At 32.7% G+C, this 27676-nt stretch overlaps 1 protein-coding gene across 3 annotated transcripts in view; it reads right to left on the reverse strand.

Moving 5' to 3' along the window:
* The window catches only part of Col19a1 (collagen type XIX alpha 1 chain), a 315752-nt gene that overhangs the window by 146574 nt on the left and 141502 nt on the right, over positions 1 to 27676 (reverse strand). For all 3 annotated transcript variants that reach the window (XM_078019810.1, XM_078019809.1, XM_078019808.1), the window contains one exon: positions 3416 to 3469. In XM_078019810.1, the coding sequence (XP_077875936.1) occupies positions 3416 to 3469 (54 nt within the window). The remainder of the gene's footprint in view (positions 1 to 3415; positions 3470 to 27676) is intronic.

Genomic DNA, 27676 nt, shown 5'->3' on the forward strand with positions numbered 1-27676 from the left:
TAGGCATTGCTGCCTCTTCCTCCTCACAACTGACCCTCTAACTTCATTATAACTGTTTTTCCAATTTTCCTTTCCAATACCTTCTCAATTATTCATAAAGGGTTCCCTCTCAAAGGTACCAATTTCAACCACTTCTCTTATCCAACATCTCTCTGCTGACTTAGTTCCAAATTTTAGAACTGCTAAACCCTCCACAAATCTTCAAACTCTCTCCTTTTAATTTCTTACCCTTGACATGTCCTAGTTCCCTCCTAGCCCTCTTCTGTCCTCATGGGCTGTACACCCTCTAGGATTCTAGTGGGTAGAACCCCATGCTATTCTCCAACACACTCTCAGCTGTAGTATGAGGTCAACATTTAATGTTAGTTGAATTCTAAAAGTTGTGTTGATCTATATAGTGTGTAAGACTTCAAAATGTGCCATCTAAATGTTTCACTTGCAGAACTACAAAGAGTCAATAAAGGAAAAAGAAAAAAAATCAACGTCATATAAAATATTCAAAAAAGAAATTGGTTAAGAAGTGTATAAATCCCAGATATATATTGTCACAAAACACTGTTAGAAGAGCATTACTATTACATTTTATTAAAATTAATAGTTTACAAATGAAGATTTGGTGGCTTAAAAGACAAAAAAAGATATAATCAACTAAAAACTGCAAACAGAATTCTGATGTTGTACTTGCAAAGTATTGTATTCCTATTGTGCTCACAAAAAAATTCACACAAAGAATTAAAGAGAAAAAATCATTTGTTCAGATTCCTTATGTCTTAATAAAAATAATGTTAGTAATATTAACATGTTTCTATAATGTTGGTTATTTTTCAAAGTATAGAGCAGTAGCTTACTCACTAAGGAAAACCAAGATGTTAATAATTTGTCTAAAATTAAATGTTATCCTTAAAGACATTATATCTACAAGTAAAGTACACAGGACTTGCCACAAACTTTATACTTCATTGAAATAACCTTAATGATAGAAAATTTCTGTTCAAACACTTGGAACCAAAATATAAGAGTCTTACTGACAGTGGTTCAATAAAAATTTTGTTTTAAATTCATAGACATTTTTTCTAATTATTGTATCCTATTGAAAACTGCAACGAAAGGGAAACATTATTAGTAGTTTCTCTCAAAAGATATGAATGTGTATAGATACACACATCCACTCATACACATATGAATATATGTATGTGCCTAAAAGCTGAATGTCATTTACCTCTGGAATAGAGAAGAAATGGCGAAAGCCTTTGGTGTCACCATTATGTTTAGGTGACCACATATGTAAGAATACTCATTTCTTAAAGTAATTTGAGTCTCATTCAAGTAGCTTATAAAGTAGAACAAATCACTAAGCATAGTTGGAAATGATTTGTAAATGTGTATAATGTATGTCAATAATACCTGTTCTAGCTACATCCTTTGATAAACATAGCATTTGAGTGAGAGCAGTAGCAATAATGACAAATTATGCCTAACAGTGACCATAAAATTCTATGATATTCTTTAGTTTTTGGCACTGATACTCTTGATAGAAAAGTAATATAATTTTTTCCGGATTATACATATTTATAAATGAAGTAAATTTGCATCAAATAGTGAGTGAACTTTACAATTCAAATAATTGCCTCCATAATTATCATGAAAAATACATAAGCTTAATTTATTCTTTAACCTATCTTCTGAAATGCAAGCATTGATAGGGTACAATTTCAATTTGAAGCATATTATTTTTAAAAAGCCTCATTTGAATATATTTTCATTTCAACGAGTATCTGACATGTCTCTCATAATTATCTTACAAACCAAATTAAGAAATGTGGGTGGGGAAGAGGTAGAGTTCAAGTGCATCGTACATGATTTGATTATCGTGTCACAAGAATATCAATGGTAGAAAAGAGAGGAGGCTACACTGATTCTACACAGGGTTGTCATGCCTGTTCTGGTAAGAATTTATTAATGATGTAAATGAAGACATAAGATGAACCCAGAGATCTGGGAGCTATTTCAATGAAAAATAGGATGTAAATTTTTAAACAACAACAATATTACTATAAAATAACTCCCAAGCAATAAAATGGTATTAGGGACCCAAATCCAGAAGATGAAATATAAAAACATGGAGGATCAGTTCCTACTATGTAATTCAAAAAGCAACTATACAATATAACAGAAAGAAGGAAGATCTGATGCCAGAAGTTTTCATTAAAGCAAAAGAGGGGGACATTTATTTGACCACATGAAGTACCAATCGATGGTGCGAAGCCAGGAAAAGAAGCCCTGGCTCAATCTTAGATTGGAATAGAAAATAGTACTCTGCTTCTGGTTCAGGGCCTGCTTGCCACAGTTTTCTGCTCTAAATGAAGCCACGTGTCCAGTCCCATTCTGACACCTTCCAGCTAGTGAGTGATTTCTGGGAAACAGTGTCAGACTGTAAGATAGTCAGGAAGCCTCATGGCAAAAGAAAGAGTTAAGAGAATTGGGATTTTATTAGCTTAAAAAATGGTAAACCTTAATAAAATATAGTTATTAGCCCTCAAATATTTGAAGGACTCTGAAGTACTTGAGGAAACAGACTTTTTACAACAGGACAGAAAAGGGAATAATAAATGAGAATGACTTAAGAATGGATTTGGGGTTAATATTCTGGGACACTAAAAGAAAACATAGGATTCAGAATTAGAAGTCCAAGTTTAAACAAGTCATCTAAACCCCTAAGTCACAGAATCCTCATCTCTAAGGTTACAGAAGTCCTTAACCTTAGAATAGTACAATTTCTATTTTGCACAGACTTTTCATAAGTAGTCAAATGAGAAAACCTATACAAATGTTTTGAAATTTCAAACTGATTTGAAAATGGTAGTAACAATAGTAAGCCACAAGAAAGCCAGCTGCAGCAACACAGCAGAGCTACCTTTTGCTGGTGAATGACGAGAATGGACTAGATAGAAAGTCATTGGTATACTTCCAATTGCACTTACAATGTATTCATGTACTCTTTTACTTCAGTTGAAGGCATAAGTGAAATGATGAAAGGAAAGCAACAAAGAGTTACTAGTATCAATAATTAAATTTGGCTAACCAATGTGGTTAATAGCCACAGTTTTTATAGAATTCATGAATGGGCTGGACTTCCACTATGACATTGATTAACTTAACAGAAATTATGACCTAAGTGCTCTAGATCAAATTATGCCTACTTCATTTTAACCAAATAATAACCTTTTTACATGTGGTGCTTTACTTTTCCTGAAGTAAAACCTCTGTCAAAATCTCTAATCTTAAATTTCAGCCTCTGGGTAGTTGATACTCTCTATATGACCATCTGCTTGCTATATTTTGTATTTCTTTTAGTATGCAGAAATAACTATCCCCTGAGCTAGCAATGCCTACCAGCTGTTCCAAGTGTACTTACCCTTTGACCTTCTTTTCCAGGTGGACCTTGGGGGCCTTGCATCCCTATGGAACCCTGTAAGGGAAAGAAGACACATGTTGATACAGATTTGAGCACACCTGTCTCACAAAGAATGTTGTGAAAATTAATACACATTTCATTCATCCAAACAAAGAAATTTTTAAGTGATTTGAGCTCTTCTAAGGTTAAATTATGCAATGTATTAATAATGATGAATTGCCTCTCACTGGCTGGTTTATCTTTGTAGCTAACTCCAGAAAAGAATAAAAGGAAGTTCCAAACCAGGTCTGAGATGGAACACTCACTCCCAGTTAAAACATCCCATACAATTGGAACTACATTTCACCAAACAACCATAAATACAAGGTAACAGTATCTGCAAGCTGGAAGAAAAAATTACCTCTTTATATATTTAAACTTCATAAATAAAACATTTTTGGTGGTAGAGAATAGCTTTGTATCTTTTAAGAAAACACATGACTATGACATTTGATTCAAACATGTCTATTTATAATATTTAACTTTTAGTATCATAGACATTTAATGCTTTCTCATAATATTGTCAAGTAATAGAAAAAATTATCTTTTTCTAGATCATAAAAAAGTCCCAGGAAATCCAACGTGTTGGAAGTCTAATCTCTTGATTTTTAGATATTTACATTATACAGGAATCCCTATTCAATCTGAAACTCAAAATGATATTGCAGTTTTTTAAATCTCCAAAAGTTATTAATGCTTCTGGAGTCTTTTCTGCTGCTTCCTCCTTTTGTTGACCTGCAAGTGTAATTTACATCTGGGTGATTTTAGGCTCATTTTCCTCTCAGTTCACATGCTCTCTCCATGATCTCATATGCTTGTGGGCTTCAGATTCTGTAGATCAGGAATCATTATTCTTACATTTATAGCCTCAGTTTGTCTCTGGGCTACATATAAATCCAAAGTGCAGTTGCCTGCTTGACATATCCACTTGGCTATCTCACAGGCATCTGAAATTTAGCACATTGAACTCTGAACTCAGGACCCTCCCTCCAAAGCTGAACTGTAATTCCAGCATTCCCAGCCTCAATAAATCCATATGATACCCTCCTAGCTCTTTCCTCCTAGATATTTAGAACTCATAGTCTATGCTCTTCTCTCTCAAACTTCCCCTGACATCTAGTTACCAAGTCTGGTTGATTTTTATCTCCAAAGTATACTTGGATCCATTTCTCTCCATTCCTACTGTTTCCTCGTCACTTTTGCTTATCTGAAGAACTTTCTAATAATCTCTACATTACAGCCAAACTGGTGGTAAGGAAATAATGCTTCACCTTCCCTGAGTCTCCACATGAGTTGCCTATTCCAGTCTTAGAGTGTCTTGTACTTGTCTTAAAGTGTCTATCACAAATTCATTTAAATGATTGTTCATGTAACGATTTTTTTCTCTCACCAGATCTAAGCCACAATAGGTAGAAACTGTGTCTTTATACATAATGGTATGAGCTTATTAATGGTTGAATGAAAACAATCCATACTGGGAAATCAGTGCACGCTAATAGAAGTTTTTGGTTGAAGACCTCAAAGAATCTCAAAATACTTATAATGAAACCTATTAGGTACTTATTCAAAGAAACTGGATTCACGCTAATTCCAGAAAAAGCATTCTCTTGTTACCTATTTTAAAAAATAAACAATTGTTTCTTTTCGTATCCTTGGGGTTGAAATCAGGGCCTTACACATTAAAAGCACTAGCTCTACCAATGAGTTACACTTCCAGTCCCCTAAGATTTACTTTTAAAGTCATGACTATGTTTAAACTAAAACACTGGATATATTTGGGTGACCTATAACTATTTATTATGTACCTATTCATTTTTTAATTATTTCATAAAAACTAAATGTCATACATGCATAATTTTATCATCTAATTTTATTTTAAATAGAAAAAGTGATAGTTTAAAATTTTTTCATTTATAGAGCTATCATTTGATTAAAATCATCAGAATTCAATATAAATTATTATAACTAATGTTCAAAAAGCATCAGTACAAAAAATTACTCATCACCAATTCTCAATGTTCCCCCAAATCTTTCTGACCTTTCTCTACTGTAGATGAATGAAATTAAAGTATTTATCACTTCCACTTCTTTTATCTGTTTTTGAAACAATTTAGGGTTCCAGAAGCACATGAAGCCTTTATTTGATTGACTTAGGCAGTAATAAAAACCAAGAGATGAAAAGGTAATCAGTTTTGTCTGCAGTTAAAAAAAAATCACCTGCTGAAAGATATGTATCCAAGGAGAGTTGGCTGATTAGGCCAACTTAGGATGGAAAATTTCTAATGTTTCTAAGAAGAACCAATGTTAAAATCTTAATTCACCAATATTAATTACAATATAATTACAAAGAGTTGTGTCAGTTTTTATAAGACTGACACAATCTTGGCTCTAGATTAAACTCTTCCCTCTTACCCTTGGGAAAACTATTATCATTTCGTGAATATCCAAACTAATATATAACATCTTTGATGTTCATCCAAATGCTGACAGCTCTTTCAGTGTTTTTAAACATGAGTTAATAAAGCATCCACACAGCAAATGTCATCAAGGGAATATACTTAATTCTGAGAAATATAATTGAAATCTATTCCCTTTAGTAGTTGGGATAATTATATAGCAAAAGTCTATACAATACGAGAATATCAAATTTTATTTGGAATGTATTCAACAGATTAAAATATTTATTCTCCTATATTTCTGTGTGCAAAGTCTAAGGAGTAAAATATGGTACCAAATCACATCCACAAATCACTAGCCTGACTCCTGAAGGTTCACAACTCTGAATCTCCCTTCACCTTTGCTAGGTCAATGACCCAGCCAGCAGTATGATGAAAAATCAGTTAAGTTCTTTTTAATCTCTAACATATCATTTACTATTTAAACAATGTATCCATGATACATTGTTTCTATGATGTGTTTTTAAATCTAGCTATGTTACCATGATGTTGATAATATTATCCAACGGTCTTTATTAAACATCAGTTTATATTTACAAAGAAAAATGATTTTTGTATTAACATTACTAAAAGTTTAATCATCTATACCAAAATAATATTTTTCCCAGACTAAGAAATTATAATTTGGGGATAACTCATTAATTTTTCTATTTTATTATCACTATGAAAACTACAGAAATAACGTAAGCTCCAGGTAAGCTGTAGCTTAGGATAAATGGGAAGGGCTTAGAAGAATTGCTCTTTTTTTCCTACCTTGGCTTTATAAATGTCATTGTGTGTGTGCTCTACTCATCTTTTTAGTTGCCCATAAGTTCTCAAGGACAGAAGCTCTTTTTCATTCTATCATCTACCTCATTTATAGAAGAGGCTCAATAAACATTGAGTAGATTCAGCCATAGAGGAAAAAAAAAAACACTGGACTAGAGAGAGCAATAATACTGGGTATAGGTGCTAGGGAATAGGGCTCTGCTCTCTATATAATTATTCTTATTCTCATAACCTGGACTTCAATAACAAGTCTTATCTGTCATCCTCATTCTAACTATTCCTTTCTCTGATATCTAGGATTGCCTTTTGTTTATTTAAGAATGAATCATTTATCAACTATAACTTCCTCTCTCTTATGAAACTTATTGAGATCTTTGACCATTACCTAAAATTTTATAGATTTATAGAATTTTTCCAGAGAGTCATATTCTTAAATATCTTGTAATATAGCACATTTGTATAATCTGTGCATTTTCTCTTCCACTTACTGTGTCTGAAGAATACCTAATCCATTTTTCTATGTTTTCCATCTATCTAGTGTACTCTAAAAATTACTATAAATTGGGCTATTTCTAAAATTTTACAAACATGCAATCTGTCACCTTTATGAGAGAGACGTTTGAGAGCATATTTAGTATTTCCATGATGTAAGCATCTCCATATTTCTTTTTTGTTGTTGTTGTTTAATTTTTCTATTTGTAGATGGACATACTATCTTTGTTTTATTTGTTTCTTTTTGAATGTGGTGGTGAGGATTGAACCCAGTGCCTCAGACATATGAGGCGAGCACTCAACCACTGAGCTACAACCCCAGCCCAGCATCTGCATATTTCTATAAAGGCATTCATTGATTTTTTCCCCCCAGTGGAATTCTGGATATTAAAAATGTTAAAGACTAGACTGCATAAAGCTGTTACTTCTTTTGTCTAGGATAAAAATATGAAAAAAAAATAGTCTAGCCAAACCCTTTTAATTTCCAATGGATAGCTATTGTAATGTGTTGCATTTCACTTAACTCCCTCTGGACAATCTGCTGATTATTTAAGACAAACTAGGGCTTATCATCATGGAAGCCCATGTAAATATTTAACTGAGAAATTACTTAGAATTAACTGGTTCAGAATAGAATTTTGAAGTGTTTAACAAATATAGCAGATGTTTAGTAGAACTAATAGGGTAGATTAATTGCACTCAAACACATTTTCATTTGTGAGAAGAGGCAAGATATATTCATAACTTCTCAAGGAAAGGAACGGAAGAAAAACTAGGAGTTTTGTTTTAAAGTATTACTTGCATCTACATGTCAGGAATGTTGCAGTACATATGATTCCTAATGCCCACTTCAACAGAAATGTTATGTGAGTAAGTTGAGTTTAAGTGTTATGATTATTACTTTAGAATATGCTTCACAGACTTGAAACATAAGATAAAGCAGAATCTGGATAAATTCTTAAAATACTAGGGGATATTCTATTTTTCAAATATAATGTACAAAATTAAAATGGAAACAGAGTTTGTCTGTCTTTATAAAAATAGTCCTGCCTTTTATGTGAGAACAGAAAGAACAAATTTAAAGCTGGGGGCATCAGAATGAAATTTTGTTTTATATGTATACTTGGTCCTTTGGAAATAAATTATTCATTTTCAGGAAACACGTTTTATAAAGGCGAAGCAAATAAGTAAAACTACAATATACATATGGCTCTTGTGTGAAAAGAGAAGTTATTTTCATTACAGTTTTGAGAAGTATAGTTTAAGGATGTTTATATCAATAAGCTAAAGGAATGACCCATTTTAAGTTATTTCATAGAATTATAATGACTCAAGAAAGAGTTTTCCTTAGGATGTGTAAGTATTCAGAAAACAAACTAATGTTTATATATAAAATCTGTCACTTTATGATAAGCAGTTGTCAGGGCACACTAGGAATAGATGTCTTCAAAATGAAGAACAATAGTGTCTTCCACATACTAAAAAAGCCCTTAGGAAGGTTCCCAGTAATGCTGATTAGGGAACAATAAGAAGAGCTGTCACTGGAGAGAAATCTTATGAAATAGTAGTGTGGACAGGAATGATTCAACCATTATCGGTTGCAGTAAACAAGGTCCCTAATTGGATGAACAATTTTATCCTACCTTTAACAATTTAAAATATAGAGGTCATATACAGTGTATTCAAGGTTTAAAATCCCATCTAATAACCCTGGAAGCATTTCCACATGGGATGCAATGGATTGTGATCATTCCCTGTAGCTGCAGGCATCCATGTTAATAATAATCTTCTTCCATTTTTTTCTGAACTCAGAACACACATTGCTTTTCATTATATAGATTATGAAATAGCTTCTTCTCGGTCACCATTCATGCTGTAAAACTGGAACTATTATAAATTAAATAATACAGTGTACAGTCTGAATCAGGAATGCTGTGAGACATCTGAAATTCCCACAAACTCTTCTCCACTGGTGATTTTTAATTCCTATCCTGAGACTATCCATTTGTATGTTGTATATATATTCTCTATTCCTTTCTATTCCACATATTACCCAGCACTGAATTGCATTTAGCAGGATGGATGACTGCTAAGATTTTGATTCTTTACTCTTTTTACTTCTTCAGTAGAGTGTTGTCATAGCTCCTGAAAATCCAATTTAGATAATTATATTCTTCATCCACAAATCCCACTTGATACCAAAATAACCCAAGTTATTTTTACTTCTTATGTGAGATAGATGCTATACCTCCATTTTGAAGAGTTTGCCCTTCATTGATGAGGAAGAAATATGACCTGAATTCTTTAATTTGTCTCACATTACCACTTGCTTCTGAACAAAAGTGAACTAAATAGATGAAGGTATCATACACACTATTAATTAGTAAGAAATAAAATTAATCAAGTTATTTAAAGTGCTCATATCATTTCAAATAATCTGATTTCATATTTGGTAATTATTCTTTATTCAGTTTAATTTATTTATCATAAACACTTTTTTATTTTGGTAACTTCATCTTTAATTTTCTTGATTATAACCAAATTTTTGTAGATTTGTTTTATTTTGGTTCTAACCTGATTAATGAAATGGCTAGATTTCAGTTAACTCAAGGCTCTGTCAACAGATTAAAAAGCTGGTAGGCTGTGGTCTGTCAAACTAATTTGTATCATCTATTTTAACATGTATGCAAGGGAACATGTAATAGGCTTAGTTTTAATAGTTAGTCTGATCATGATGACTCTCTCGATTTTTGGACTGACTTTTCCATAAGTCACTGGCAACATGGAAACAGAGTTCTTCTGCAGACAGAAGGGACAATTGGCACATATTCTGCTTTTAAATATCTTCTAAAGAATGGTCAACATAATAAAATGTATTCAAAATTTCATATACTTAGTAACTTTTACATTTGAGCTATGCAACAAAGGTGACTGGACTGTAGGAAACAACCTAGTAATTTTAGGATTAAAAATTAAATCAGAGGATGAGGCAGGAGGATTTCAAGTTCAATAGCAGTCTCAGCAACATAGCAAGGTCCTAAGAAACTAGCTAGATCCTAACTCAAAATTAAAAATAAAAATAAAAAGGGCTGAGGACAGGGCATGATGATGCCCAGAAATTCTGAAGGCTGAGGTAGGAAGATTGTAAGTATGAGACCAGCCTGAGCAAATTAGTGAGGCTTTAGGCTACTTAGTGAGACCCTGTCTGAGAATAAAAAAAAATAAAGAGGGTTAGGGATGTGACTCAGGGTTCAATCCCTGGTACCAACAAAAACAAACAAACAAACAAATAAATTGGTATTGAAATAGTCACACCATGTAATAAGAGAAGAAAAATGCCCTATTCTCTAATAAGGAAATAATGAAAATGTACTAAAAGCATACATTGAAGTACTGTTCTCATTTTAACTTCTTTCTACTGACCTACCTCCTATTTTTCAGGGTCTTCCATTTTGCATGGGAAGGATTAAGTTTGTAATAGTTTAAGTGTAAAGTTATGAAAGGATCAGTATTTGACTTTCAGTATCAAAGGAAGGATTGCTGAGTCCACACAAGACAGTGATCTGGAAGCCAGTTCTATGAAGAGAAGAGTGGTTCTATAGATCGAGTGCTTAATTGTTCCATATCAGGAGATATCCTAATTGCCATGTTTCAGGAGGCACAAAGGAAGGGAGAAGTCTAGGGATAGTTCTGCCCCAAATGAAAGGGGATGCAGGGAATGTCCTTTCCTGAAGGCATGAACAGTTCTCAAGGAAGCATGGGAAATAGCCAGACACCATTATTCTTGCTTTCCCACTTCTTAGGAAACTAAGAGGAATCCTAAAGGCTACTCAGCAGCAACCCTGATGTCAGAGGACAACAGAGTGGAAACTTTGATTCTAAAGGAAACACTCTTCTGCCTGGAATTCTATACCATGACAAATTATCAATCAAGTGTGAGGGGAGAATAAAAATAGCCTAAGATATATTAAATATAAGAAAATTTGAGGTCTGGTTTTGTGATGCTCCTGTATCACTTTTCTCACTAAAGATTGCTTTAGCTATTCTGGGCCTCTTATGTTTTCTAAATGAATTTCATGATTGCCTTTTCTATTTCTATGAAGAATGTCATTGGTATTTTAATAGGAATTGCATTAAATCTGTAAAACACTTTTGGTAGTGTAGTTATTTTGACAATATTAATTCTGCCTATCCAAGACAGGGGCGATCTTTCCATCTTCAAAGGTTTTCTTCAATTTCTTTCTTTAGAGTTCTGTGGTTTTCATTGTAGAGGTCTTTCACAGCTTTTGTTGGATTGATTCCCCAATTTATGTTTTTTGAGGCGATTGTGAATGGGATAGTTTTCTTGATTTCTCTTTCAGCTGATTCGTCACCAGTGTATAGGAATGCAACTGATTTAATTTTATATATTGCTACGTTGTTGAATTCATTATGAGTTCTAGAAGCTTTCTAGTGGATTTTTGGGTCTTCTAAATATGGAATGATTTCATTGGCTAATAGGCATATATGAACTCTTCTTTTCCTATTCATATCCCTTTAATTTCTTTCTTTTGTCTAATTGCTGGAGTTTCAAACACTATGTTAAATGGGACTAGTGAATGAAGGCATCCCTGTCTTATTCCAGTTTTTAAAGGAAATGCTTTCAATTTTTCTCTGTTTAGAAAGATGTTGGCCTTGAGTTTAGCATAGGTAGCTTTTATAATGTTGAGGTATGTTCCTACCATCCATAGTTTTTCTAGTGTTTTGAGCATGAATGGATGCTGAATTTCGTCAAATGGTTTTTCTGCATCTATTAAGATAATCATATGATTCTTGTCTTTGAGACTATTTATGTGGTGAATTACATTTATTGATTTCCCCATGTTGAAACAACACTGCATCCCTGGAATAGAAGACACACAGACACACCCACATAAATACAATGATCTCATCCTAGACAAAAGAACCATAAGCATACATTGCAGAAAATATAGCCTCCTCAACTAATGGTGCTGGGAAAATTGGAAATCCACAGGTAATAGAATGAAAGTGAACGCCTATCCCTCATCCAGCACAGAATTCAACTCTTAAGTAGATTAAAGACCTAGGCATTAGACCAGAGATCCTGAGCCTATTAGAAGAAAAAGTAGGCTCAACTCTCTGTCATGTTGGCTTAGGAACTAACTTCCTCAATAATAATTCTAAAGTGCAAGAGGTAAAATAAAAAATCAATAAATGGGATGGTATCAAACTAAAAAGCTTCTTCACAGCAAAGGAAATATTTAAGAATGTGAACAGAGATCCCTCAGAATGGAAGAAAAACTTTACCATCTATGCCTTGGATAAGGCATTGAGTTCCAGGATATACAGGGTATACAAAGAACTTGAAATACTTAAGATCAGAAAAATAAATAGCCAAATCAATAATTGGGCAAAGGAACTAAACAGGAACTTCACAGAAGAAATACAAATGGTCAAAAATATGAAAAAATATTCAACATCTTTAGCAATTACAGAAATGAAAATTAGAACTGCACTGAGATTCCAATTCACTCTAGTCATAATAGCAATTGTAAAAACTATAAAGAATACAAGAAACAATAAATGTTGGCAAGGATGCAGAGAGAAAGGTATTCTCATATATTATTGGTGGGACTCCAAATTGGTGCAACCACTATAAAAAGCAGCATATAGATTTTTTAGAAAACTTGGAATGAAACCTCCTTTTAACCCAGTTATCTCACTCCTCTATCTTTATCCTTTGGATAAAGGACTTAAAAACAGCATACTACTGTGACTAGCCACATCCATGTTTATAGCAGCTTAACTCACAATAGGTAAGCTATGGAAATAACCTCGGTATTCTTCAATAGATGAATGGATAAAGAAAATGTGGTATATATACACAATGGAATATTACTCAGCCATAAAGAGGAATGAAATAATGGCATTTGCCAGTAAATGGATGGAACTGAAGAATTTTGGGCTAACCGAAATAAGCCAATTCCAAAAAACCAAAGGCTGAATGTTCTTTCTGATATGTGAATGCCAATCCAAAACAAGGGAGGGTTGGGAGGGGAATAATAAAAAGCCATTGGATTACACAAAGGAAAGGGAGCGGGAATAGAAAAGACAATAGAACTAATCAGACATAACTTTCCTAGCCTTGTATTTGAGTATATGATTAGAATAACTCCCCAACATGTATAAACACAAAAGTGGGATACATTCTACAGTCATGTATAACTAAAAAGAACAATTAAAAAAAGGAAAAAAAAGAAAATTTACTTTTACATTATTTTCATAATTTGCTGGATGTATGTTCACATAAATGAAGGAATAAAACCAAGAAAAGGAGATGACAGGAAAAGCAGCAGCAGTGGAATCAATTGGGAGAAAAATAAAGAGAGTCACAGAATGAAACATCTACCATTGGCCTATAAAGCTACTGAGGATACAGTCATAGGTCGGAATGGTGCTCCCATCAAACAAGTGACAATGAGAAAAGCTGGGGGGTGGAGTGGGGAAAGGTAATCACAGGGAAAACAGACAATCTACTCTGGAAAACAAAACGAGAACTAACAACAACCACAGCAAAAACGAAGTATTCAGAAAGGAAAAGTATACATTGGCTCTGCAAATAACATTCATAGTCATAAAAATGTAGACATTTTAAATTTCTAAGACAAAAATAGTACTATAACTCTACTAACCACCCAACTGCAGCTGGACATCAAGGCTGTTTCTTTCACTACTATGAACAATGCTGAAGGCATAGCCTGGGGTGTGCACAATCTCTCACTCACAATTTGAGTGAGACTTTCTATTGCTACATTTTCTGGTTCTCAGCAAATTTGAAATTTTGCTACAATGTCAATTGCTCTCCATAGAAATTGTAGCCAGACACATTTTACCCTGGATATTTGTGTTTCTCCACAATTTTTTTTATCAACATAGTATATTATCAAGTTTTTTGACCATTTACAGTCTTTTAAGTGAAAACAGAGGGGTTTTGGTTTACATTTATCTTACATCAAATGAATTTAGATTTCTTTTATATGTTCAAGAGTTTCTTTTTCATTCATTTTTTATAAACTCTTTTTCACATTCTTGTCCAGTTTTTCTTTTAAACTGGGTTATTTGTCTTTTTAATAAGAATTTATTATGATATATGTAGTAAATATTTTTTTCCAATTGCCCATTTGATTTAATGCCTTTAAAAAACATACAGGATTTTTTTTGTTTCTACTATCAAATATACTAGCTGTTTTCATTTATGCCTTTTTTATATTTAAAAAGTTTTTGTTTGTCAATCATTTTTAAAATTCCAATATTTACTAGAGGACTTGTCTTATTATTTACTTTTTACCCTTAAAATCTTGGTCCATCCAGTATTTTTACTGGCATAGTTGTCACGAGGGATCCAATTTTGTTTTTCCAAATGCTACACAGCTTCCCCCTATCCATTTATTATAATGATATTTTTATTATGAGCCTTTCACAGTAGAATGCTTGGTTTTAACTTCACAAATGTATTGATTAGAAAAGTATAATAATTTTATTTAACATACTAAAGGCAAATAAGCTGATTTTTAAAAGTTACTTATTGCATGCATATTCAACTTTAGCACTTAAAATAGTTGAAAACTGCCTTACTTTTCATATCTGGCAACTTATCCTAGAGCACACAGAAGACAATTTGCCATTAGCATTAATAGAAGCTATTCCTATATTGCAATAATTTGCTACTAATTTGGATAACATAGACTGGCTATTATTATCATGTATAGTATACTTATAATCACTGCTTTATCATTAGACTCAATTTGTACTTATTGGTGACAGAATCAAGAAGATGGACTCTACAGATTTAATAAACCTTGTTAATGCTGCACATCATTTCAGAAAAATGCCTAGGTAGCTTCTTAAATATCGAATAGCTAATTCTTTAAACAAGATATAAGTCAGAATTTTCTATGAATAAAGAATAAATTATATGGTAAATTTTGGTAATTTGTGCACTTACTAATGAAAAAAACTTATTGCATTACTTACTGGCTTTTTGTGATGTTAAGTGGGAAAACATGTCCCAGCAGTTTTGATGCTAACAGAAAGACTGATCCTTGGAAATGTTACTGAGACTTAATTAAATACATCTGAGAGCTAATTTCATTTCTGTGAAAATTATATTGCAGCTCAATGGACAAATCAGTCTATATACAAATATTTCTTTAAATATAACCTCTAAGAAACAGAGTTTAACTATCAATCTAGATATTTGCATCATTTTGCAGACTGAATAAGTTAAGGCTGTGTCAGCATAACTCAAATTCAGTGCAAATTACATTCATGAGATTGATCATGACATGTCACATAGACCCCAGGATGTTCTAGTGTCCCTTTTCCACTTATTAGATTAGTTTCATGGATTGGAGGTACTCTAAAAACAGACCATGAAGCTTTCAAAGACAAGAATAAACTACCTTGTTTTCAATTTTCCAATTAAACATTAGAATGTTGGCAAGTAAATTTTAATTAGTGTTTCCATAATATTTCAATGAAATAAAGCAATCAGAAAGTCACTTTTAAGCTTTGAAAAAAAGTAATTAGTGTATCTAATGAATCAATCAAAATAATTCTCAAATATAGTAAATTTGAATGAGTTATAACAAGCAAAAAATTAAAAAAAGGAAAAGGATAATACCAACAACATATAAAAATATTCTTGTATTTGCACAGAACTAAAAGGCAGAAGCCCTACTGCAAGATTTCATTATCATTTATCAGCATTTCAACAAGTCCTTTGATGACTTCCACACATTCACAGTAATAACTTATAAAGGAAATAAGAGAATTGACATTTATTGAATACCTGCTAGAGTCAGAACTTCACTAGTTACTCTACGTATATGATATTATTAACTTTTAGCAACTCTAAGAAATAGACTTGTTCTTTTTTTTTTACAGATGAGAGGATAAATCCCTAAGATAATGTTACAAATAAATGATGAAGTTGAGCTTCTGACTCAAATATCTCTGAACCTCAAAACTCTATTCTACTTCTAATATGTTTGACTTCCTCTCCTAAAGAAATCTTTGGAGCTAAGGACATATTTGAATATGCTTCAACTTATCTTATGATGGGAATTCCAATCAATATTATCAGACATAAGACATGGGGTGACACTTGATATTTTTGATATGTGAAGATATTAAGCTTACAAGAATATATTATATGGGGAAACTGAGAAGTGGACATGAAATTGAGTGACATTCTATAAGAAGTGAAATAATTAATCAGCATCATAGACTAGAGTGATATAAGACTAGCAAAACACCAGAAGAAGAGTCCTCAAGGATTAGAGGTGATTAGATGCTGAAAGGGTCAGCAGTACAATTAGCAGTAGTATGACCAACAAAAGAGCAACAATTTGCTAATTTCGGGGGATAGGGGGAGAATGAGTGCTAGTTATTGGCAACAATTCTCTATGAGTCTTTTGAATTTCTATTTGTCTTGTGAGGTGCTAAATCCTCTATGTCCTATCTTTCTACCCTTCAGGAGGAGGCTGAGCCAAAAGAAGTCTTAGAGAATTAAAATTTAATTCTGCTTCAGCCACCTGGATGTTTTTGATGTCTTGATATGGTCCTAGATAAAGAAAAGATGACGTCTTGATTTGGAACACTGCTTGCTCAGCTCCCATGAGCCAAACTGGGGGGAAGAATGGGTCTCTGACAGTTTTATGAAATATACCCATATCCTTGTTGGTGTGCCTCCAGTCAAGGAGAAAGTTCAATAAAGAAACAGTGAGAAAATCATATGCTTTTCTAAGGTAGACCTAAGTAATTTATGGGATTCGTTCAGTTTGTGGAATCTGGGATTACGGAACACACGGTTGAGGTCAATACCACAGGTTGGCTCATCTATCTGCTTCTATCTGCTTGAAGTCCTATTAACAATTTAATTAAATGGCGTAGGAGACAAACTGAACAGTTTTGGTTCTAGTCTGTGCTGGTAACATTAATTCAAGAGGTTAATTGGAGTGCATATTCAGGAAAACATGCCAGAAGCCAAGATGGTATAGAAATAAGAAATGAATATTGTTGGGGGACAACAGTTCTTTCCAAGGGTCTTTTCTGTTTCTGCATGTCTTGAGAAGAGGGTAGAAACTGCCCTTTTGTACTGGACTATTTGTGTTGTGTGTGTGTGTTGGGGATGGTGGAGTGGTGCTAGGGATTGAACACAGGCCTCATGCATGGTACATGGGAGCCCTGCACTCCCAGTCCTGGACCATCTTTTTCAGGATATTTAGATAGTAAAGCAAAGGGTTTATTTGCTGTTTAAGATAGTAAAGACAATGTCTGTCTCTGGGCAAAGGATGCTTCCTGGTAGTCCATTATAAAAGTATTTGGGTTCCCTAAGATTGGATTTATTTAGTTCTGATACAAACACACTATAGATGCAGCAACTGCCAGGGGGTGCTCCTGGAACTTGGAGCAAGGGAAAAAATAACAAACAAACAGCTGCACATTTCAGGATAGAAAATGAATTTCTTGACTTTATAACCCGGTGTTTCTTTAATCTTATCTCAAAATGTGACTTTATTAATTGTTTCAACAATATAAAGCTTCTGGTCAAGTCTATAGAATATTGAATAGAAGACAGGATTGTTTAATAAAGGATATTTTCAGTTGCTCACAAACAATATGACTTTCAAATTGATCCAACATGATTGGTAGTAAGTGATATCACAATAGTTACCTTTGAATACTGCCAGTTCGGGAAGAGGTACTAAATTAATTCTAAATTAATTAGCCTTGGTAGCTACAAAGAGGATCAACTACATTGATCCTCACTGTGACATTCAAGTCAGTGATTTTATTATTTTCTATGGATATTTCACTGAAGCATTTGATGATATTTTACTTTAATAATGTTTTTGTCAGTGAAAGATATTTGTTTCCAGTACTTATGAAGAAGAAATATTTATTGAGTACCTATACTGCATCAAATACTTTCATTTTCTGTGGTTGCAGCTATAAATAAGATAGACAAGGCTCTTGTTCTCATGGAGGTTATACTGGTGATAGAAAAGAGAATAATCTAGTATTCACCTCCATTTAATAGTATTCCTAAAATGGAAGAATTCTACCTATAAAGACAATGGTTTTACTAAAGTTCTCTTTAATTGTTTCTCTTGATCTTTGCATTCATTTCTATTGATATTTTTGCCATTCATGTTAACACAATCGCAATATTAACAATAATAGATAAGAGTACTAGAAGCTGATCATTGTTCTAAAATCTTTACATATGTAATTCATGAAATCATCACTAAAAGAACATGCATTAGGAAACATTGCCCTACTTTACAGATGATAAAACGAAGACAGAAAAGTCCAGAAATGGTCAGGTTCAAACAAAGGCAGGCTGGATCCAGGGTAAGGATAATGTCTAAAATATGCTGTCTTCAGTTTCAGTTTATTAAAATCAGTGGAACACTTGATTGGAATGAATATAATTCTAATGCTTTTAAAGAGCAATTACTTTCGAATTTTACTTTATGGAACAATATAAGGATCAATCGTAAAGATTTTTAAAATGTTTAAAGGATGAAATTGAATTAAACTAATGTTAATGTGTATATATGGCTTAAATAAATATGTACTTTAGTACATATAATTTTCAAACACTTTTGCCCAGTTCATCATTTTCTAATGTCATTTCAGATGTATTTTATTTATTTTCCTAGATTGCTGAGTATTTCAACATAAAATAAAATCATTCTTTTATGAATCCCAAATTGCCAATGCATTTCACTTCTAGGAAAAGAAAGTTTACTGTCCAGGTTTAAAATGCATAATTTAGACATTCGATGAAAACAATTTGAAGTGTCTTTTGAAACAGAAGCAAACAATAAACAGAAAGGCAGAAGGAGCTATTCTGAAATCATTCATGTAATGAAAGATATATAAATCACCTCCATGTCAAATGAGCTGACTATAAGTTTTTCCAAAACATAAATCTTCTCTGAGGCTAAAACATAAATCTTTTTAAGGCCTTAAGCATAAACTTGACTGTATTTTTGCACAGAATAGATAAAAATAACTTTATATTATAGAAACAGCTTCTATTTTAATCAACTAATTCACTCATAAATCTTTTGCCAAGAAATAAAAAAATAATTGATTTTTAAAAAGAATTTCAACTACCTTTTTTTCTACTAGCCCACAGTACCCTAAAAATCCCAATATTCAATTGGATCACTAGTTTCAGAAAGTTGAAAATAAATTAAATAATAATTATGCAACTTCTTAAGACTAATAGTATTGATTCAAATTTAGGCAACTCAGGAAAAAACATGTAAATCTCAGATTTTGATAAATGAGAAATTTAAAGTAATTTCCCCATTAATCACTATGCTACATGACATATATTTATATGCACATATTAATAAGAATAATATTTATATGCTATAGAGCATATGCATTTATTCTAGTCAGAACAGAAAGAAGAATTATGTTCTTTGGGCATATAATAAGAATCTTTCAATTTTATTTACCTAAAATGAGATGGTTATAGTTTCTTATGAATCTTAGTAAGAAAGCATTATTTGGTAGTTGAGTCTATGACTTAAATGTATGGAAGCAAGTAACTATTTAAATTAGAACATAAAATTCAAGTAAAAATTATTTCCTTTGAAATATCTGAGTGTTTGTGAATAACATCAACATAATTACATTTGTACAAACACTTGTAGACAATTTATATACTAATTGCAAAACATCAGTTTAAAAATTATCAACTTTAACCAACTGATTGCTTAAGCCAGATAAGTTCCATGGAAGCAATAAACATAGCATTGTTTATTTTCTGTATTCCCAGTATCAGTGCAGAATCTAGCACGTAGAAAGCATTCAACTAAGGGAATTTGTAGAAGGGAGGGAGAATGGACAGAAAGGAACTATGTAACTCACTAAAAAATTATTGTGTTTGCTCCTTGTATGTACCAAGTTAGAAAAAGAACTGTTCCAAGACATTCCCTATGTGAATACTGTGTGATCTTTTGAGCATTAGGACCATCTGTTAATTGAGTGTCATTTGATTTATAAATGACCAGCTGAGATTTTTCTCTCAGTTGCTTATGATATTTAAGGTAGTTTTCTTAGAACGAAAGCTATGCTCTTCTCTGTGCCTAATTTTCACTTAAGCTGGATTTATCTGGGCCCCAAGGAGCTGGCATTTAAGTATCATTTAGTAAGCATGTCTACAGCACTTCTGCTGCTGACTGACTTAACCTTTGGCTTCTGTGTAAACATTTGGTGCCATCTGGATGAGTATTTAATAACTTCCCAAAGAAACATGGCCAGAGCAACACAGTCATCTTCCTGGGAACTAAAATTAGTGGATGTATTACACAAAATAGCACTGTCCTACCTTCACCTGTCTTTCTTCTAACATGACACGCAAAGTCCAGAAGAGGAAAGAGGGAAGGAGGCAGGGTATTAGCCAACTGGCTCACTTCAGTCATTGTCCCTCTCTTGCTTCTGAAACTTCAGCCATGTATTTTAGTAAGAAATTACTGTCAAAAACAGCAGTACACTGTTTGTTTGAAGGGAATTTTGGAATAGAAGGTAATAGGATATTGAGCATACACAATTTTAAGAAGCTATAAAGAAACTACAGAGAAAATACATTTATACAAAATGAAGATTTTTTGAACAACAAATGAAAAATAACCTAAGAATTAGAGCTTATTATAATCTGCATATTTAACTTTAAGAATTTATGTCTGATATTTCAATGTAGGAAAATTTAAGTTAGAATACCATAAAACATTGATCATTAATAAAGAACTTCTAGGTCAAAATCTTCATTATCTGAATCCACTTTTAATTTAATTTTCATTATGATCTTAGATAAATTACATTTTGATCAAGAAAATTTGGAAGCTTATGATAAAGGTTTTTCTAATTCAGAGATGGTTTTAGCTCACATAAATCTAGTAAATTATAAATATCAGCAGAAGAGATACTTTAAATTTATCAGTAATACACTGGTTAAGTGTCATCTTGAAATTAATTACTCAGTTATTCAACAATCAGAATATAATAAGGAAAACACTGATTCTAAATATGGTTTTATTAGCATATTATTTGAAATAATTTTAAAAGAAAATTTTTATTTTTTTAAACCTTTAGTTTGCTTATTTATTTTTATGTGGTGCTGAGGCTTGAACCCAGCGCCTTGCACATACTAGGCAAGCGCTCTACTGATAATCCACAACCCCAGCCCCAGTAAATCTTTATTTTTTAATAAGCTATTTAAAAGTGGTCTTTCTAATCTGTCACTATTGTGGCTGAAGACATGACAATGATATTAGAAGGAGGACCATTCTAGGTATGGTGGTGTTGTGATTTGGATATTAGGTAATCTCCAAAAGCTCAAGTGTGAGACAACGTGAGAATATTCAGAGATAAAATGATTGGATTATGAGTCTTAACTTAATCAGTGGATAAGTCCACTGATATGGATTAACTGGACAGTAACCATGGCAGGTAGTGTGTAACTTAAAGAAGCAGGTCACTGGGGGAGTGCCTTTGAGGTTTATATTTTGTTCTAGGTGAGCAGAGCTCTCTCTCTGCTTCCTAATTGCTGTGTCCTGAACTGCCTTTCTTTGCCATGCCCTTCTGCTATGATGTTCTGCCTCATATTAGGCCAAGAGCTATGAAATTGGCCAGTCATGGACTGAATCTCTGAAACTGTGAGCCAAAATAAATTTTGTAATCAGGTAGCATTTGCTCCTTTAAGTTCTTATCAGGTCTTCTGGTCACAGCAATGCCAAGGCTGACTAGCACAGATAGCAACCAAAGAACTTGTAAAAAAGTATAATTAATGATTATAATACAAAACTCACAAAATGGATTGAATGGTTGAATGAAAATGAGAAAAATATGAGTGAACCTCACAGTAGTTCACAAGAAATGATCTATTTCTAAGAAAAGAAGATTAAGTGGAAAAAATAAACAGAGTTTTATGGAGAAGTGCAGCATTATTAACAAAATCTAACATGTGTAACTGGCATCCCAGAAGAAAAAGGAGATTATGGAACAGAAAATATATCTGATGAAATAAAGAATAAATATTCCCCAAATATGTGAAAGTTATAAATTTGCAAACTTGAGAAATTTAAAGGCAAGCACACCTAGATGCATCATAATCAAATACCTACAAAACAATGAGAAAAAGAAGAATATTGAAAGCAGCCTAAGAAAAATGGGGCATTGAACATAGGAGACAATTTGTGAATGAACTATTGACTTCTCATCAGAAATAATGAAGGCTCAAAGAGAATACTATGAAATACTCAGAGGAAAGCAAGAAAGAGAGAGAGGGAGGGAAGGGAATAAAAGGAATGGGAAAGAGAAGAAAAAGAAACCATTAAACCACAATTCCATATCCTTCATGAATCTGGTAAAATATTCATCATTAACAAGGAGAGCTTATTCTAGGACAGCAAGGATGGTTCACTCTCAGAAGATATATAAAGAAATTTATAGCAGTCAGGTATTCAAGATGAAGAACATATAATGATTTTAATAGATGCAGAGAAAGCTACAAAATATCTAGTCCAGGTAAAACTTTGGGCACACCAGAAACAGAAGGAACATTTCTTTAATCAAATAATAATAAAAAACCCCAATGAACAAAATGAAGCAAATCCATGCTTAATATAAAACTTTAGAGCATTCATATGGAGAAAGTCCAATACTACCATCTTCTTTACTCACGTTTCTCTAAACCACCCCCAGAGTAGATAAACAAAAGGACAATCATATTTAATGTGCAACTTCAGAGCCTCCATATCAAGGCCAAGGAAAAGACTGGGTAATAAATAAGAATGGGTATCTTGTAAAGAAGAAATAAATGGTCACAATTTGAGGATAGTGAGGTTATCCAAAGTAAATACGAGGCTATATAGACAAACCATTAGAACTATTTCTATATTTGTAGTTAGGTTGTAAATAAAGGCAAACATGCAAACAAAAATATTATGAGAAAGGAATGTATCTTTCTGCTGTTTGGAAAAATCAACTGTCCCAGAATAATTTTTGGAGGACTCTGTTCAATCCTCCACTAATTTGTAAAGTTTCTTTTTTTTTCATATTTTGAGGGCCCATGTATGCTTATGATTCTGGGCTATGTGGGTATTAAAAACCAAAATGTCTAAGAATGTTAAATATTGTGGAGATGTGATTTCTGTGAGAATTCTCTTAAACTGTTAAAAGTTCTGATAATTAGCATAGCCACTTTGGAGAGAGTAATCAGGTAGCATTTTGCTAAACTGGAAAAGGATATACTTTCTTGCAAAAATGACTTCATTTGTTTATAACTTAGGAAAAAAAACCTCATTCGTGTGCATGATAGGCAAGCACAAATATATTTATTGTACATTGTTAGCAAAAGAAAAAAATGGAAGAAACCCAAATGTTTACCAATATAAAAATGCCTAGTGGTATGGTTCTATGTTGGAAGACTATAGACCAGTTAAAAAGAATGAGCCTCATCTACAGCATCATGGATAAAGCTCAAAAACAGTATGATAAGGAAAAACAATGCAAACATTTATTTACAAAAGAATACCACTGTTTAAAGGAAAATGCAGAGTATACATCTTACTTTAGCTGCATAGATCTTGAGGTAAATGTGTAGTAAAACTAACATCATAACCAATATTGTAGCTCTTTCAGGATGAAAATAAAGAACAAGCATTTAATAATATTTTTGTTTGTTAAAAAATGTGAAGTAAATATTGCAGGTCGCTAACCACGGTTTATTTTAGATAGCCAATACATAGTGGATATTGTGCATTACATAATCTCTTAAGTAGTTTTTAATTTGAATTTTATACTCTGAGCTAGACATACTACCCTGATGGCATGCCCCAGCATGCTTTTATCCCCTGCTACCCTGCATCACACGCTCACATACCACCCACCTATGGCAGGACCTTAATTTTTTTTAAATATCTTTTTTTAAAAAATTTGTTTTTATATGGTGCTGAGGATCAAACCCAGTACCTCACACATGTGGGGCAAATGCTCTACCACTGAGCCACAACCTCAGCCTAAGATCTTCATTTCTAAAGATCAGTTTCCAGATAAAAGGAAGTTGAATTTAAAAAAGTTAATTTTTTTAATAATTTGACACTTTGTTCATATTTATTATTTTTAACCTTGATTTTAAATAATATTTGCTGTAGAAGTTAAAAATTTTAGTTTTAGCATTAGTCAGGCATTTGAATATTGGGTATGCCACTTACCATCTCTGTAACCTTGGGTAAGGCTTATAGATTCTCTGGTCCTATGATCACTTATATGGGATGTGGTAATAATCATTTTATGCCTCACAGGGTTGCTTAAGGAATTGTTTAGATAACACATAGGGAACACTTAATAAATGTTTGCTATTGGACTAGGGGTGTTACTCAGTAGTGGAGAGCATGCCTAGCATGCATAAGGCTCTAGGTTCAATGACCAACACACACACACACACACACACACACACAAAATGTACCATTTGTTGTTATTATTAGTAGAATTATTATTACTATGTCTATTACTACTACCACTTAGAATTAAACAAAACATGTTTTGTTAATTTAAAATGGGTATCAGTTTGATATATAAAAATCATAAGAAAAAGATGATCAGTTAATTAACTTACATCAGGTAGGAAAATTTTATATTTACTTCTTTAGAACTTCAAAATGACACTTATTGTAAGTGTCTGTAGTAGCATACTATGTTTATACAATAGTTAATTTAGTACCAAACTAATTAGTAAATTTGGCATCTTCCAAAAAGGGGTTGAAAAGAAATCAAAGTGATTTGATTAAATTTTGTATTTTCAACCAGCTGTGTTTGCTGAAAATATGACTAGCAAGAAATACATAGAAGTGTATTTTGGGTGGCAAGCATAGCTTTGTTTGTTTTTTTCCTACTAAGCTGAAAAGAGTTTCATTTCTTCTTGCCATATCTCTAGAGGACATTTTATAAAAGAAAAAAAGTATTTAGGGAAGAATCTTAGACATTGTTTTATAAACTACTTTCCAGATATTCTGCTTACAGATTCACAAGGTTGTTCTTGAGCCTATTCCTTAATGTTTTGTTGTTAGAATAATCTGGAAAGACCATAAAGTAAAGAAGATAACTAGAAAGATGGAGAACCACTGATCTACGAAACAAGGCAGTATGACTCAAAGTCTTATCTAAGGACCAGCATCAGCTGCATTCCCTAGAAACTTGCTAAAAATATAGAATTTCAAGTCTCACCCCAGATTTACAGAATATTCATTTGAACAAGACTACTGAGTGGCTCCTATGTGCATTAAGTACTTTTTAATTTTTTTTTACAGTTGCAGGTGGGCACAATATCTTTGTTTCATTTATTTATTTTTAAGTGGTGCTGAGGATCAAACCCAGTGCCTCACATGTGCTTGGCAAGTGCTCTCCTACTTAGCTACACTCCAGCCCCAGGTGTTTTTTTTTTTTTTATTGGTTGTTCAAAACATTACAAAGCTCTTGACATATCATATTTAATACATTTGATTCAAGTGGGTTATGAACTCCCATTTTTACCCTGTATACAGATTGCAGAATCACATCGGTTACACATCCACGTCCAGCCCCAAGTTTTAAGAAGTATTAAGGCAGCTGAGCCTGCTGACGTGTGGATGGCTCAGTTAAGGCTGTAGTTAAAGGCATATTCCTAGCCCTAATCCCCTCTACTTAACCAAGCAGGCTTCAATCTTAAATTGGTTTTCTTGGGATGCCTCCCTAATGGAAAGAAAGTAATAAAGAAACATTTCTTCATTACTATGTATTAAGTTAAATTTGAAAAGAAAATTAGACATCTCCAATGGTCTAAAAATTTTTTTCTAGGTAGATGAAAACTTATTCCATTATAGTTTCTACAAACCAGGGTTTTCAACTCCAGATGCAGTTTTAGATCTATCTGGGAAGATTTAAAACGTAGTGGTTCCCCATTAGATCTACTGAGTTAAAAGTTCTGGGGGTAGAGCCCCAATATTTGTGTATTTTAATGCTCTCCTGTGGATTTTGGTGTACAACAGTTTTGAGAATCACTATGGATTAACTCTAAGTTTACTGACTTCTACATATCACCATCTCATTAAATCCAAATTAAGTTCAGTCAGTCACTTTGGCTTTCTAAAAACAATTACTACTGACTTCAATTATATTAAGCTGTTTTATAAGATCAACTAAATATTTAGTGCATGGTATATCTTTACTAATTTCAGTTCATCCCTATTTTATGATAACAGTTAATTATCTATGTTAGTAAAGGAAGTAACCGTAAAGATGTACAATAATAATCCCCAAACAATATTAACATTTTACTTTATGAAGTAGAACACTAATTTCATAGTGTTTTTGCCTTGTCATATCTTTGACAAAGATAAAAAATAGCTTGTATTCCCTAAGTGAATCCTAGCTGTAATGTACAAAGAGATATCCATAAAGGTGTTCCTTGGCAGAAAGAAATCAGTTGTTATGAAAAACTCACTGAGTAGATAAAGTCCATTGAAATTTTCTGGGCAAGGAGCCAAAATTAAATTTCAGTTGAAATGGTACACAGATTGCATAGTGGTCTTCAAACATGAGTTGAAAATCAAACAACTAAGTGAAATGTTTGGGCATGTAACTTAGCTGAAGAAAACAGGCACGTGTTTTGAATGAAATGAGCAGCCTTACCTCTATGTCACTGCCAAATACATATTTTTAATTCCATAAAGTACAAAAAATTTGGAGTATTATGCAGGTTAAACTTCATGTAAAATAGGTTTTATTCATATCTTGAAAATAAAATCTTAAATTATAGAATACCCTTGTGAATTGAATTTAGTTGTTCCCAAGTAAGTCACAGATTATTGGAATAAGACATTATTAGCCTACTGTTCATAATGGAATTTTCAAGTACAAAGATAAAATACAAATGTTATCCCAATCACCAAGCCTTTGAGTTACTGTGCTTTGCTGACAGGGAGAATCTGTCCAGACTAAATAAAGACTTCTGTAAGCCTGTTCTTCTATGATCAGGAGAGGCCTTTGAATGCTGATGATTTAATGTTTAATTTATGTCATTAGGTAATATTGACATAAAATTCAAGAGACCTAAGGATACAAATGATCTTACAAAAATAAAAATATAAAACTCTTTTCTACCAAGCTTAGAATCTTTATCTTTAAGTTAAATGAGACTGTTCACTGGCCTCTGAAGAAAATTTATAATATTAAATTGTATCTAAATATAAAACCATTATATATTTATGATTAAATGCTTAATAAATGATGATGGTCATTTAATTGAGAACAATCCCATTATGTTCACATGATAAACACATCTGGTTTTTTGATCACCATTTTACCATTTGGAAACTTAGGAATAAATCAAGTAGGAAAATAACAATGGTAGTAGACAGGCATGGTGGACTATAACAATCAG

This window comes from Ictidomys tridecemlineatus, chromosome 8 (genome assembly GCF_052094955.1).
Source record: "Ictidomys tridecemlineatus isolate mIctTri1 chromosome 8, mIctTri1.hap1, whole genome shotgun sequence".
Lineage (NCBI taxonomy): Eukaryota > Metazoa > Chordata > Mammalia > Rodentia > Sciuridae > Ictidomys > Ictidomys tridecemlineatus.